The following is a 15276-nucleotide window of genomic DNA, read 5'->3' as shown; positions in this document are numbered from 1 at the left end:
CATTTGTTGCCGTGAGAATGGCATGCATCATTCAGTCATGGCCAAGAGTGTGGCATGCATCAGTCAATTGTTGCCGTGAGTGTGGCATGCATCATTCAGTTATGGCCAAGAGTGTGGCAAGCATCAGTCGTTTGTTGCTGTGAGTGTGGCATGCAACATTCAGTTATGGCCAAGAGTGTGGCAAGCATCAGTCAATTGTTGCCGTGAGTGTGGCATGCATCATTTAGTTATGGCTAAGGGTGTGGCATGCATCAGTCAATTGTTGCTGTGAGTGTGGCATGCATCATTCAGTTTCCTTCATAGTACTTACTTTATTTACTATTATTCCCTCCTGGATGTTTCAAGTCTCAATCAAATTTGTCTACATCATCTTCAGAATTCCTTGAATATTTAATAATCCTTCTCCTCCTCCCCCTCCCCCCTGTTTTTTTTTATTATTTGAACCTAAGGTATATTTTGAAACCTTTTGTTTTACTGTAGAACTTTTTCACTTTCTTCAATATAGCCTTAGCGGCAATTCAAATAAGTTTTTCAATCAAACAAGTTTGAATTTTAAATGTTATAGATAAAATGATATATGATCAACTGTCCTTTAACTTAGTAAAATGTTCAAAGATACAGAATCATAACTTAATTAGATTGAATGCTATAAGGAATTTTATCTGCCTTTGTATAATCCCCAAGTGCTTATCCAGTCTACTATCCATTAGTCTCACATTTATGAACTACTATTAATACCACAGATGGATAGTCCCTCTGAAGCATTCTATAGGGCCTTATAATGTCACTGTGCAACCATGAACTACTATAAATAATACAGATGGGTAGTCCCTCCGAAACATTCTATAGGGCCATAGTGTGGATGTGCAACCATGAACTACTATAAATACTACAGATGGATAGTCCCTCTGAAGCACTCTACAGGGCCTTAGTGTCACTGTGCAACCATGAACTAAGTACTATAAATAATACAGATGGGTAGTCCCTCTGAAGCATTCTATATGGCCTTAGTGTCGCTGTGCAACCATGAAAAACTCTAAATACTACAGATGGGGTGTCCCTCTTCTATAGGGCCTTCCTGTTACTGTGCAACATAACTTAGATATTGCAGTACTACATTTAATGGCCACACATACTGTACATACACATGCTTGTCAGTATACCACTGCCCTACAAAGTCAAACATCAAAACAAACAAATATATGGACTATTTATTATTTTGAGCTGTGTTTTACCTGTATGTCATAAACCCATTTACAGCTCATTCCCACCTAAGCTTATCCGTGTTATTTCCTCGTTCTGAAAACCAATCTCGCTGTTCTAAATTATCAAGGAAGAAACATTAACATGTCTGGCTTTTCAGACAAGGCATTATTTAAATGTTCTCTCCGAATGATCATGCAATGGACTGCTGGGCTGATGAGCGTGCAGTTTGGCATTTTGCAGGATGCTTTCCTACGTATGACAAGGATTTACAGTATGTATGGATATACATATACACACACACATAAATATTATATATGTGTGTGTGTGTGTTGTATGTATGTGTGTATATATGTATGTATGTATATATACATACATTTAAATATATATATATACATACATATAAATATATATTTATATATATATATATATATTTATATGTATGTATATATATATATTTACATACAATGTACTGAATGTTTTGGCGAACATTAAAATCTAAGATTCTTGGTTGCAGATCCTTTTTTTTACTCAGAGCTGTAATGTTCTCATTTTCATGGCCACTGCTACAGTGTAGCAATATAGACCATGATGTAGCCTTTGGAGGTTCGGTATACACAGATCATGTCACACCATTGGACATCCTGTTATTTCAACTTTTTCATGATTTTTTTCCTTCCTCCTTTTCAACAGATCCGAGGGAAGCCATGTGTTCAGCAGAAAGACAACATTCATGTTTTTGAAAGTGAAAGTAAACATTGGAGATGGGATGGTTGTTTTAAATACTTCCCATCGTTGGTACAATTAAAGCTTGCCGGATTAGTTCCTGTTGGTGATTATAGCCATACTGCACCGAGAGAAAGGGAGGAGCCTGCCGACTGATCAGAGTTTGTCTTTTGACGAGGGATGCAGTGCATTCTCCATTCAAGATGACATCTACCTGTGTTTGCCACAAGAATCCTGCTCCCGTCAGAAGCGACAGTGAAGTTTATCGTGGCGGACACAAGATGTGTGATAATGCCACCCAAACAAGAAGTGCAATTTCAATTTCTTCCCCCAAGGTGAACATAACGGAATATAATGCAGTTGCTCATCCATTAACTACCACAAAGCACAGACTTTTAGTAGAGCAAGGTGTTCAGACCGCAGCCAGAGAGACTGTGCCCGCCCCAACTGCCGCCAACTGTGGACCATCATTTGTTAAGCCGACAAACTTGTACCTGGTACCCCCCGTTCTAAATATTCCTTGTCACAGCATCAGACAGGACTGTCAAAGTGACCAGCTCCCTCTTCTAACTCAGAGTGATATGGATACAACCTTGAATGTGGAAAGATTGCCTAAGTCATTTTCCTTGATGTCCTGTGAAAGAATGGTGAAAAACTTTCTGGGTACGAAATGTAAATTGGGACAGAGCGTTGCACCTGCAGTAGATGAGAATCCATCCGTCAGCGATTCACTAAGGTAACTTTTTCAACTTTTGCGGTAGCTACTAGTAAGCTTCTTCCCTAGTACAAATCATTTTGCTTAAATGTTTCCTCATTACCGTCACATTTTGAACGAATACAGAGGAACAGAGATTTAAGTGAAGATGTCAAAGCAACACAGGGGAGTTAAATACATGTCTTTAAGACATTCTTGTGCAATTGAGTCTGATCATTATAAACATTGCCTGTTTCACATTCTTCACATTTTGGCCAATTTCTTAAAAATAGCTTTCAAGTCTTTTTTTTATAGTGCATTTTTTTGTCGTAGTTCAGTGATGTCTGGCACATAGGATATCAGTGAGTAATAGCCTCTGACAGTAGCCTGAACTGAGAATGCACGCATGTGATGCCACTGTACTAGCAATATTTTGCAGAAGACTAAATTTTGCCATTCGAACAATCTAAATTTCCGGCACAGTTCATCCAATAGCTTGTACAGGTCGGACTGAAGTTCCTTTCGGTATATCAGCCTACTCTCTGTCTGAAGTGTCTAGTTGAGTGTATAACATTAAGGGAAAGGTGTAAGGGACAAAGGGGAATGGGGAGGAGATAGGTAGGTGGGTGTATGTATGGAGGGTGTGTATATATGTGACATGAACTGTGTAACATTTGGATGATTGGAAGAACAAGCCTTGTTCACACTTTAGAACAGAAGGGGTATCTAATATATACTGCAAGGGCAATGAGATTTGTAATATGAAAACAGGTTGTATTCAGGATCAAACCCTGCAACTCTGATCTTCCATTAGAGGGGGGAAGGGGGGGGGGGGAGGGTCCTGACCCTGCAAGGGTGATCAAGACTATAGTTTGAATGGTGGGGGAGGGGGATCATGTGAACTTAGATCTCGGCTTAACTTCATGCGCTCCTCTCTTTGTCTTAAACACAGACCCGTGAGAGTCTAAAGGTGGGCTTATTGTTGTAATGTAACTTAAATCTTAAATTGATTTCGGAACAATCACTGTGAACTTTTCTCAAATGCGCAATGCACTTTCATTTGGCGTTGAATCACCACCCCCGCTTTTAAATGTGGCCTTGTCTGGGGTCATGATCTCTTTTTTAACCTACCCCCCTTGACAGAACGTAAGATACTGATCCTGACTTGAGCTTTCAAAAGTGAACAAGGCCTTACACATACTGTACATTATAACGTGATTGCGATCATCTGAGCATAGATTAGCCATCTCTTAAATAGCGAACTTAGTACTTTTCTCTGACGTTTTATTTATTTATTTTGTAGGTGTGTGTGTGTGTGTGTTTGTAGCCACTTTAGCTTAGGAGATCCATTTGATCTATTGTGTTGCAGGTATGGATGGGTACAGCAATTGGAAAGTAGTAGAACAGAAAATACCGTAATAGCAGGCATATATGACAAAAACAGGAGTTGGTTGCAGTTGACAATGTACTGTTAATGACCAATCCTCATCATGTATAAATGCAAAGTGTGTTTATTTTCTGCAAGGGTGTCACAGGAAGTCTTTTTTATATACATCCAGTACTTAGGACATCCTAACATCATTAATATACGAAACATTTGTCTCCAGAGGCCCCAACATAGCAAGTACTAATTACAGGACTTTACCTATCGTCATGGCCAACGAAGTATTACGTGGACAACTAATATCAGTTAAGATGACTTTGTTAATTATACCAGCTACTATTGCCATTGGCTTAAAACTAGTACACATTCGCACATCCTTAATTCCAATTGTCTGGAGTCAATTTGGGATGTATACCAGAAAAAAAGAAAAAAAAACAGCACTTGGATAACTGTTCTTACCTAGAAGATACCACGTTGTCTCTTTGTTATTATATATGTTTCGATATCATTATGATTCAGCTGACTTTAAAATTCAGTTCACCAGCAAATAAATTAAGCAAAGACCTTGAAAGAGATTATTGGAGAATTAATGAGGCAGCAAGGCAGAACTGCTTCACCTAAATTGAGGCATCTCGGTGACGTAGAGCTGGTAAACCAAGAAAAGTTTTGCAAGCCTTGAGAGTGAAGCAAAATTATTTCTTCTCTTTGTAAACTTTGGCTACCTGTATATGATAGTTTTTACTTTTAGCTCAGAGTTGGTGTCAGATCTTCCTTCTTCTAGCTATTTAGCAACGTATTTAATTTGACTTCAAGTCTATTTCCAAATGTAACTTTACGGTTCAATTGATTGTACATGTACTTTCTGCACATGCAAGCTCAACGAGACAAGCTTTACACATATGACCAATTGAGGTTGTCAAATAGTATAGTGTAATTGGAATGTTTTGTTTCAATGTTTCACTTTGGACACACATGTATGAAAGTGTACTGTATGTCTGGTGAGATGTCAATTGATAATCAAGCAGAGCTATTGTAAATCTGGCAATTTGAGAGAAGATCTACGTTTCCAGGTTGTACCTTGTTCTTAATTTTGGCTTAAACTTGAAATATTGATCAGCCAAATGTATTCGAGACTCAAATATTATTAAGTTGTATTATAAGGATTACTGAGCTGGTAGAACATACATTGGTTGCTTTCCAAAAGGTTGAAGGTTTGTTAGAAATTGCACTACTAAATTTGTACAATAACCCCACAACTATATAATCTACACATCCCTCCAGTACAGTACAACAGCATTCTCATATCACTCTCAGTATTAAAACAAATTTCTGTATTCATGACCTCAACACATTCTCCATCACTTTTGCCCACTCCTGCCCCCCCCCACCCCGACCTACCCTTCCCATCATAAAGAACTTAATGGAAGGGACTGGTACAATATACATGTACCCAATGCTTAATGGCAGTAGCAGTTGCATTCCCATTAAGCATATCTGCGCAATGTAGGATAGGTTTGGTGTCTGCTGACATGGTTAACAAAGAGCCTATTTGGCTGACTTAATCATGTAAAGCTGACTTGAAGTTTGGTTTTAATTGAGGCATTTGTTGTTTAAAGTAGTCGCACAATTACAAACATATTAATGCATTTAATTGCGTTGGCAAGGAAGACACATAACGCAACCAACTTGTTTACGTCAACAGGTTTATCTGATACCAGTTTGTGAACTACAACATCCAAACTGACCCCCGAATCCTCCCACACCCACCCCTCCCAAAACTACCACATTGGTTAATGTTTTAGACACTGAATAATAAAGAAGTCTGATGTTGTTTATACCTGTACCGTTGTATATAGGATACCAGCCCATTAGAGTACTGTGTTGACGATATATAATATCATGACATACTATCAAAGATCATTATACATTACTATGCAGATTTTCTTTTAGTCATGGATGTAGCAGACCGTTTAAAAGAAACCCACTCCATGTGACCTTTTGAATTGTTTACAAACCCCCTTTTCAGTATAAGGTTCATCGCTAAAAACTGCCTACATGTAGCTATATAAGACTGACTTGGATCAACATTTATTAGACAGTAAGATTTTTCTTTCTGCAGGTTGTGTTACAAATGAATGGCTTACTGTTGTTGTTTAGTCAAGCAATCCTGGGATAACTTTGGGACTGTAGTGTAATATCACCTGTAGACATTTGACCTGACCTTGATCCTTTATGAGTGCATTGTTGATTAAAGTTGAATAGTCTGGAAAAGCATTATGTGGTTCTTCTTTTTTTCCCTCTCTCTTTTCATGCAGTAGTAGGGCCTATGATTGTTGATACAGGACAGTTACTGAAATAATTTCTTGATAATTAAATCAGTCTTAAAGTTGTCAAATTCCATTGCTACAAAAAAGGACATTTTCTTAAAACATTGTGAATGCGACCGGTGTACAAACTACCCATTTTATTTATCTGATTTGTCTTTCCTCTCTACAAGTCTGTTGTGTGCGTGATGGATACTCTTTTGTAAATTCTTTCAAAATTTGTTTATAATATGTGAAATTTTGGACAGGTGTGTACATGTATATACACTGTATGTACTATATGAGGGTCTGAATTTATTCATGTTAACTGGGTAACTAGGTCAATGCAAATATTGTTAGATATGTAATGTTTGATAACAGTAACCATTAATAATAGCCTGTTGTAGGCATATATACACACACATATGTAGGCTATATATTGGCCCCAAATTTCAAGTAAATTTCAATTTAATCTCTGACTGATATTTTCAAGTCTTTTACAATACGTGTGACAGGAAAAGTAAGGTGTACTGCAGTTATAGTTTATAATTGTAGTAAAAGGGTGAGAATAAGTAGGCCCCAGGGGCCAAATGGTCCCCCATAACTAGCTAAAACAGACCTCTTTGATCATTGTAAGTCTTACCTGGAGGCGTTTCTGAGTAAATGATCAATTTTCAGGCACAATTTTGTTCTTTTAAAGCAATTTGTTGTCAACTTGTATAAAACAATATATAGCCTTCTTTCACCTTGTTGCTTGATGATACTTCTCTACATTATAAGGGTCAATATATGACTCTTAATTAACATTCAAAGGCCCCTGGTTCCACCATAAAGCCTGTGAATCAGGGTCCACCTTTCAAAGACAGTGATGCCTGGCCCTGTAAACCTAATAGTTTCAACCATGATCGTAACTATCTGTTCGAATCTGAAGAAAAGAAGGTGTGTTAGGAATACAGTACATATGATGATGGTGACCACTACAGGTTTGGAAGAGTATTTTCTTGGTTGCAATTGCTTAAACGGTATTATTTTCATAGATGCTTGGAAGGACAGTATTTGACAGAATTACATATTATCCCACTTTTTCTTTGAAATCATGTCAAATTTTCTTTCGATATACCCCAACTTCCCCAAGGACAGTTGGACAGCCATCAATATATAGGTACTTGTAGTTTACAAACTGATACATACTGTATGGAGCAAGTGTTATTTTCAAATCACGTATAGCCAGTAGTTTTGTGTATTAATGTACTGAAAATCTGGTACAGGAGATTATACCTAGAGAAACTGTTATCATTCAGCAAAAAAGTACAGGATGTTATCAAATAATTATTTGCTGAATTTTAGATCATGTTGTAAAGACTTTTTTTATTTTATTTTTGGTTTTATTTTTTATAAACCTAAGGCTCCAAAACAACTTCATCACTTCAATATGTCCTGAGTTCCACCACATCTCCCTCCCCCTAACAGAGACTATAAAAGGCTATGAGTGTAGGATTATGTTGTTATATCATGCAGTCAAATGGGATACTTTGTATATTAAACAATTATATTCAGGACACTATGCTATAAACTCAGCAATTGTTTAATTGAGAAGACTTCAGCCAAACATGATTAAACCCCAATGAGACTACAATCAATGAAAATAACAGTGTAATTGTTGCTGTACTACCAATATTAAGCCTTTCTTTCAGACGACTTCGGAAGTGATATCGGCATGCCTGCCGATTCCAGCAGTATGGTTCATGGGGTACGCAGTGCTAAAATGTGATTAAGATTCTAGGCAGATAGATTAAAGTGCTTATACACATGTTGCGTGGAGACTGGTTAGTATTTATCAAATTTGTTAAATAGCCAAACTAGTTTTGAGGTAAAAGTCTCAGTTTGGTACAAATCCTTGGTGGGTTTTTTTTTTTCTTCCCGCAGGGCAGTGAGTTTTTTAAACTTACCGAAGTCTATTTTGCCGATATATCAATGTTTTGTTTACTCAGTCTGTGCAGCTGTTTATAATCTGAAGCCCTTCAGTGTTCTAGACGTACACAAGAGTTGCCTGCAGGTGTACTGTATAGTCCGTGTCGTTTTCATTTCTTAGGTAAATGTCAAACTAATTGGACAGTTACAAAGCTTAAAAATCATCTTTAAAAGTGTCGGTATTTCTCAGATCTGTAAGTTCTTTTTTTGGATAAGAACCTGATCTAGGTATAGTATAATTATTTAACATTTTAAGGAACGTCAGTATCCTGCAGTTTCTATTTTTTTCGAATTCCGGGAAAGCTAATTGTGGTAGGAGTTTGTGACATTCATGGATCACATAATGAAGAACAACAATAAATGTTGACCTCTATATAAGTACATTACAGTTCAGTTTGAGGACAGTTTCAGTATGTAGCAAATAGACCAGTCCTGGCGTGATGATGATAACAGAAATGGTTAAAAAAAATATGATATTGACTTATCAGACTCACCTCTGGTAGGTATGGATATCTATATGTGGGTGGGAGAAAGGGGGGGGGGGGAGGGTGGGAGGCAGAGTAGAAGAGAGGGAAGAATAGTTACAAGCAGTTTTAAAATTTACAGCTCTTACTTCTCACTGAGCCAGAAGAACAACAATAAATCTTGACCTCCATATAAGTACATTACAGTTCAGTTTGAGGACAGTTTCAGTATGTAGCAAATAGACCAGGAGCCTGATGATGATAACGGAAATGGTTAAAAAACTATGATATAGACCGATCAGATTCGCCTTTGGTATGGATATCTATATATGTTGTCAGGGGGAGGGGGGGGGGGGAGAGGTAGGGAGGGAGGGAGAGAAGAAGAGAGGGAAGAAAAGTTACAAGCAGTTTTAAAATTTATAGCACTTACTCCTCACTGAGCCAGTCCACCTGTCCCACATAGCTAGATATTGTCAGTTGCCACTAATATTCCTAAGAGATGACTTTAGAAAGAATTATGTGATATAGTCACAAAGAAAAAAAAGAAGAAAAAGTAAGAGCTGATAATTCATATTAACTTTTTACTCCTTTATTACCCTTCTCCTTACCCTACCACCATTTAGACTTAAAACTAACCATACCTGCAGTACTATAGTTTAATATGTTCACCTTGAAACTATGATAAATCTCTGAAATGCTCCCTCCTCCAAGGCTAAATTGAAATTGATGATGAAGCCGGCTCCTCAGTGCAGATGTTAATTGTTAATGTTGTTCCCATGTTGTTTTTAAAATCTATTAACTCAAACAAAACAAGTAATATGAACAACAGAGAATACCTGGACATTCAACACCATTTTGTCCTTGAGAATTTTCAAACACATTATAACCATGTCATTTGAGGGGATGAAAAGTTTATTAAATGTAAGTGTTTTCACATATAGTTTTGTGTTTCATCCGAGGAACCCACCTTATGTGTATAATAAGACTATATTTTCTAGTCACGTTAATTGATTAACCACAGCTGTTGAAAGGGTCATTTCTCAGCAATTAAATGTGGTTAGTAGAATTTATACAACCTTAAAAGTCACATCATTGGCTTTAAACACTTTACATTGTATTTTTTAAATTAATTTTTTTTGCCTGATATCATCATTCTAAAATAGCTTTAATTACTATAGCAACAATTTACTTTTTTCATAGACACAGTTTGATACTAAAAATAAATCCCATGATTTAACATATATATCATTCCATTAACTCTAAATAGGGCTATATGCATGTAGTCATGTTTCAAAAAATATTGAAGAACAAATTAAAAGTTTCAAATCTGACATAATGATAATACAAGGGCAATAAAAAATGGTAGTAAAATTCTTCTTCTAAAACAGAAGAAAGTTCTTGTTGATTTTATGCCTAGACTGCAGTTATCTACATTTCTGGGACTGGAGCATCGGATTAAATACATGTATGTTACATTACAGTTCATTCATACTTAGTAAAGATTCCTAAATCCTATTGGTCCATTCAGGTCAGCTGACCGTGGTTAATCCTGTGAGTAACACACGGTAAAATTACGGGGCATCGCTTTAATAAATCTTTGGTTATATGTAACCAAAAATGTTTTGTTTTATGATTTTTCCCCCACACAAATGGTAGTGTATGAATGAACGGGGTTAATCAACGGTCTCCGGGTGTTAATGCTATCGCTGGATGCACTCGGGCTCCGCCCTCGTGCATCGCTTGCATTATCCCCCGATCGTGCATTAATCCTGTGAGTAACGCACGCTAGACCGTTGATTAACCCCTTATTTATTTTAAGGTTCTGAATCATAGCCTTAAGTACTGTCTAATTTTAAATAGATTCAAAACTAGACTGGTACAACCGGTATTTCCTGTTCCTTGAGGTGAGGTTTGTGAGGTGTATTATATGTTTTTTTCAAGTTTTCTAAATTTCTGTACATGATTGACTCACTAAGGTGGTCATATTTTTTTCAGGAAATCCGGGCACATGATATTGATGTTGATTCCCCCCCCCCCCCTCTCCTTCCTCCATGTTGACATCAAGGTTCGGCACAGTAACTTTAAAGGCAGGGAGTGGATTTTGGAGGCCATATCAGTTGTGTGACATTTCTATGTTTCTAACATGATGGCCAAAGTTTAGAACACCTCATCCAGCAACAAGTTTTGTGCAAGAGAAAAGTAGTCCAATTTGATATAAGTTTACAGTACATGGAAGCCTCATAATTATTTGAAAAAAAAAATTCCTTGTGTTTACAGTCCATGAAAGTATTGAATGATCTGGGTTGCCTTTATCTGTCAGTCATGAGTGCACACACCTTGCCTTTCTAGTTGTAAACAATCACAGCTTACTTCAAGCTGATTCCAGAATGGAGGTCAACACAGGTAAAATTGATATTATTCAGGGCTTTTTTTTGTGTGTGCAAATTCTGGGAATATTTCTTAGACTGTAGATAATATCAATGAACTCTTTTGCAGGGAGACTTTGGATGGTACTGTACATGAGATCTGGGGACGGTCCCTGGAAATTGGGGACGTCTGGTCGCCTTATTTGAAACATGAGACTAACAGAGAGATGTTATAGAGGCCTGGATGATTTCTGCTCTTTCATTTTCAATACTGAATTCATTTCCAAAGGTGTTTGTGTGGAATTGTAACCAAAATTGTATAAACTCATACTGCATTGTCACTAGTTGGTCTCCCTTTAGTGCACCTGAAGTGCTTTGAACTTTCATTTTAAACTGTGTGTATATATATGTACATATATATGCATACATATATAATTGAAAATTGTAAAAAGTTGGAAAATCAAAGAACAGTGAAAAAACTTCCAGCCTCCACCGGGATTCGAACCTGGGCCTCCCGCTTTATATACATATATATATGGTCAATTTCATGATAAGGTCAACATCATACCACAAAAAATTGAAAATCATTGTACATTAAAATTGTATAAGTTTCCAATAAATAGAATACTTGTAGTTACTAAAAATAATTTTTTAACCCCCGAAACATCATTTGTTTGATTATGGGGTTGGTAATAACAAATGGTTCCCGTAGTAACTAAATTATGAAAAATACAGTGAAATTTCATTTTGTGCAGATTTGTACATAGAAATCATAGGTATCATCAGTTTTTTGGACTAATTATATTTGCTATAGCATAGTGCTCACTTAATAGCTTCAATTTTTTTTCGACATCGAGGCATTAGACAATAGTGGTGAATTGAAAACACCCTCGATTTACTGTCACGCGAGTCACAAAATCTACTGTTTTAGTTTTTTTTCTCCTTGCCTGCACAATAGTTTTACTCCAAATAATGAATATCAAGTCTTCACATAGATACCAAAAGGATTACTGAATTTTCCTTTCCAGAAGATATTCAAATTTTGCGGAAAATCACCCTTTACGAATGTCACGCGAGTCACATCACGCGAGTCACGTCAATTCAAGATAGTGTTTCTACCTATTTACTGTGTGCTGGACTAATTAAATTTGCTATAGTATAGTGCTCACTAAATAGCTTCAATTTTATTTTGACATCAAGGCATTAGACAACAGTGGTAAATTGAAAACAGTAAACACCCTGGATTTACTGTCACACGAGTCACAAAATTTACTGTTTTTGTTTTTTTCTCCTTGGCTGCACAAAAGTATTACTCCAAATACTGAATATCAAGTTTTCACATAGATACCAAAAGGATTACTGAATTTTCCTTTTCAGAAGATATTCAAATTTTGCGGAAAATCACCCTTTACGAATGTCACGCGAGTCACGTCACGCGAGTCACGTCAAATCAAGATAGTGTTTCTACCTATTTACTGTGTGAAAATTACAGGGATGTTATAGTTTGATGAATGAATCACTGATTAAAGATATGCATTCCCCTTTAATTAGGCAACTTGAATAATATGGGCACACATATTGCAACTAATTATAATAATTTCATTTGAAATATCAGGATTTAAAATCATGAATATTTATTCACAATATATGCCTATTTTATCACCACATTTGGAAAGTTAGCACATGTCATTGATATTTTAATAATATACAAAAACATAATCTATATTTGTATCTGGCAATGCCATGTGCTATGACTTGACAACCTTAAGGTTTTAACTGCTCAATCATTCCCAAAATCCTATGAGCGAATGTATCTTCTCAAATATTACACTTGGTTTATTCAAATATGACAAATGAGAATGGTAATTTGAATCACATTTTGATAGATCTGTTTCTTCTATAACTTTCAAATGAGTGACTTCAACAGACTAAATATTGTTATAAATATTAATTGACAAGATATATTGCCTGAACAGCTGTACTACCCGTACAGTATATTACCTACTGTCTGCAGTCATGAAGGTAACTCGGGGACATTAATATCATCTGGACATTCCCAAGGGAAGTACCTTTTGGACACTTTCTAGACCAATGAATATTATATTTCACTAAGCACGATCTATTCCTTCGATTCACTACTGCATTTGGTCTAGAACTATCTGAAAAGTGAACTTGTCACGCGAGTCACGTTTTCTTGTCACGCGAGTCACAATACATCTTCATCGTTATTTTCATGCGTTACAACATTTTTTCAAAGTTGCATAGCAATTGAGGTAGAGGTGTTTTTCAACTTCGGTATGATTATAAAAAGTGATTGGAAAAATTTTAATAAGACATAAGACATCGAACATTTGTGTGTGCATTCTGATTTTTGCTAATAGTAACTGTCACGCGAGTCACGTTTAGTTTTTCGCCAATTTCACCCCCAATAGTTGAGGTATAAATATTTTTTGTCTACTGTTGTAAGCATTATGGCGTACCTTCACTGACTACATGAATGCTTTTCTCCCAGGTAATTTCTTTATTTGTTTAATGATATCAAATAGAGAGGAATTTGAGTAAAAATGTCAAGCGAGTCACCATGGAATTGACCATATATGTAATGAGTTGGAAAATTTAGTGGTTAGGGTGTCCGCGTACATAGCAGGAGGCCAGGGTTCGAATCCCGGTGGAGGCTGGAAGTTTTTCCACTGTTCTTGATTTTCCAACTCATTACGATTTTCATTTATATATATGTATATGTATATATATATATATATATATATATATATAGATATATATATATAGATATATATATATATATATAGATATATCAAGCCATTGTAGCCAGTGTTTACTAACTCATTAAATGTTGGTTTATATATGCTAACATGTTACCATCATTAGGCTAGGTAGATGGGAAGGTGCAGTAGTAGAGCTGAGACAGGTAAGTGTTAATATCTTTGCTCGTACAATAAATACCCAAACCAGGGATTTGGTTTTTTTTTGGGGGGGGGTTTGGGATTGTTTTTTTTGGGGGGGGGAGATTTAAGAACATGTATGGAGGAAACGACAATTGTAGTACTCTGGCTTTATTCATCAGCAAGCCTCCTACAAGGCAATAAACAACAACATGTTCAACGCAAAGAAAAAAAAGGATAAACAGGTTAATGGCACATAATAATTATGATTAGATGATCTGGGTTTTTGTAGATAATGTTGCTACTACTGAAAGAAAGTTCCACCTTTTTATCTGAAAGACATGTACTTTGCAGTTACCAATTTACAGGGGAATTTGTCCTTTCTTAATGGAGATCTACGTACAACATGGTAAGTGTTAGTGTTGAAGTTTCAGCTGTGTGCTGAAAGAATGTAAGATTTGAGTATGTTTGGTGTGTGTGCCCCTATTAGGAACTCATACCTTTTCCCATTCTGAAATTGCCAATAAATTAATATAAAAGTGCTGTGATTGTGTAACTTTCAATATATACTGATAGACAAACTGCAAAAAAAAAAAGAAGGGGGGGTGGGGGGTCGAAAGCCTACTTTCACCTACTTCCTTAGTATTTAAATTGTTTGCTTTTTTTGCATTGATCTTTGTGATGCCTTTGGCAGATGATGTGGTCATGGGAAGGGTTATGTGGGAGAAGGGAGGGGGGGGGAGGATAGCCATCACCTTTGAGAATTAAAAAAATAAAATAATTAACAGTGTAATTCTAAGTGTGCAAAATAATCTTATATCTTTCAATTTTTGAATTAATTTATGTTCGAGATGTTTCCATCTTTTATTCAAACCCCCCCCCCCCTTTACTTTGAATACCAATAACCTACATCACAGTGAAGTATATACAGTTTAATAGAATGAAACAACAAGACCAACGACATAGCGAGGTCAGGCAATATTTGGAAGGTTTTTGTTCTGCTACAGGACAGAGCTAGTCTACTAATATGGCTACTCCACAGCAAATGTTGGCATATCACTCACTGTTAGCACATGGTCTGGAAAATAGGAAAAAGTATTGGGAGAAAGTGGGAGAATGGAAAAACCTTATAAATCACAATCTTGAAAGTTTAGTCTTGAAAATATGAGGAAAATTCATATATGAAGACTTCTTAACTTTATGACTTTTTTTCAGCAAAAGAACATTTTTTGTTCAGAGTATTCAATTTTGGATATATAGTCCAC

At 36.3% G+C, this 15276-nt stretch overlaps 1 protein-coding gene and 1 long non-coding RNA gene across 7 annotated transcripts in view; one reads left to right on the top strand and one right to left on the bottom strand.

The window, feature by feature from the left end:
* Positions 1 to 1271, bottom strand: part of LOC139978484 (uncharacterized) — a 31304-nt gene extending 30033 nt beyond the window's left edge. Inside the window, exon 1 of the long non-coding RNA XR_011796967.1 lies at positions 1236 to 1271. This is a non-coding gene — a long non-coding RNA (uncharacterized lncRNA). The remainder of the gene's footprint in view (positions 1 to 1235) is intronic.
* LOC139978483 (uncharacterized) overlaps positions 1 to 15276 on the top strand; it is a 70346-nt gene that overhangs the window by 32809 nt on the left and 22261 nt on the right. For 5 of the 6 annotated variants that reach the window (XM_071988751.1, XM_071988752.1, XM_071988756.1 and 2 more), the window contains exon 2: positions 1897 to 2665. In XM_071988751.1, the coding sequence (XP_071844852.1) occupies positions 2133 to 2665 (533 nt within the window). In that variant the 5' untranslated portion in view covers positions 1897 to 2132. Of the gene's footprint in view, positions 1 to 1349; positions 1478 to 1896; positions 2666 to 15276 lie in introns of those variants that run through there. The other variant, XM_071988755.1, reaches the window with a different exon arrangement.

This window comes from Apostichopus japonicus, chromosome 13 (assembly GCF_037975245.1).
Source record: "Apostichopus japonicus isolate 1M-3 chromosome 13, ASM3797524v1, whole genome shotgun sequence".
NCBI classification, from domain to species: domain Eukaryota; kingdom Metazoa; phylum Echinodermata; class Holothuroidea; order Aspidochirotida; family Stichopodidae; genus Apostichopus; species Apostichopus japonicus.
Note: the sequence above shows the minus strand (reverse complement) of the source record. Positions and strands in the feature narration are given on the sequence as shown.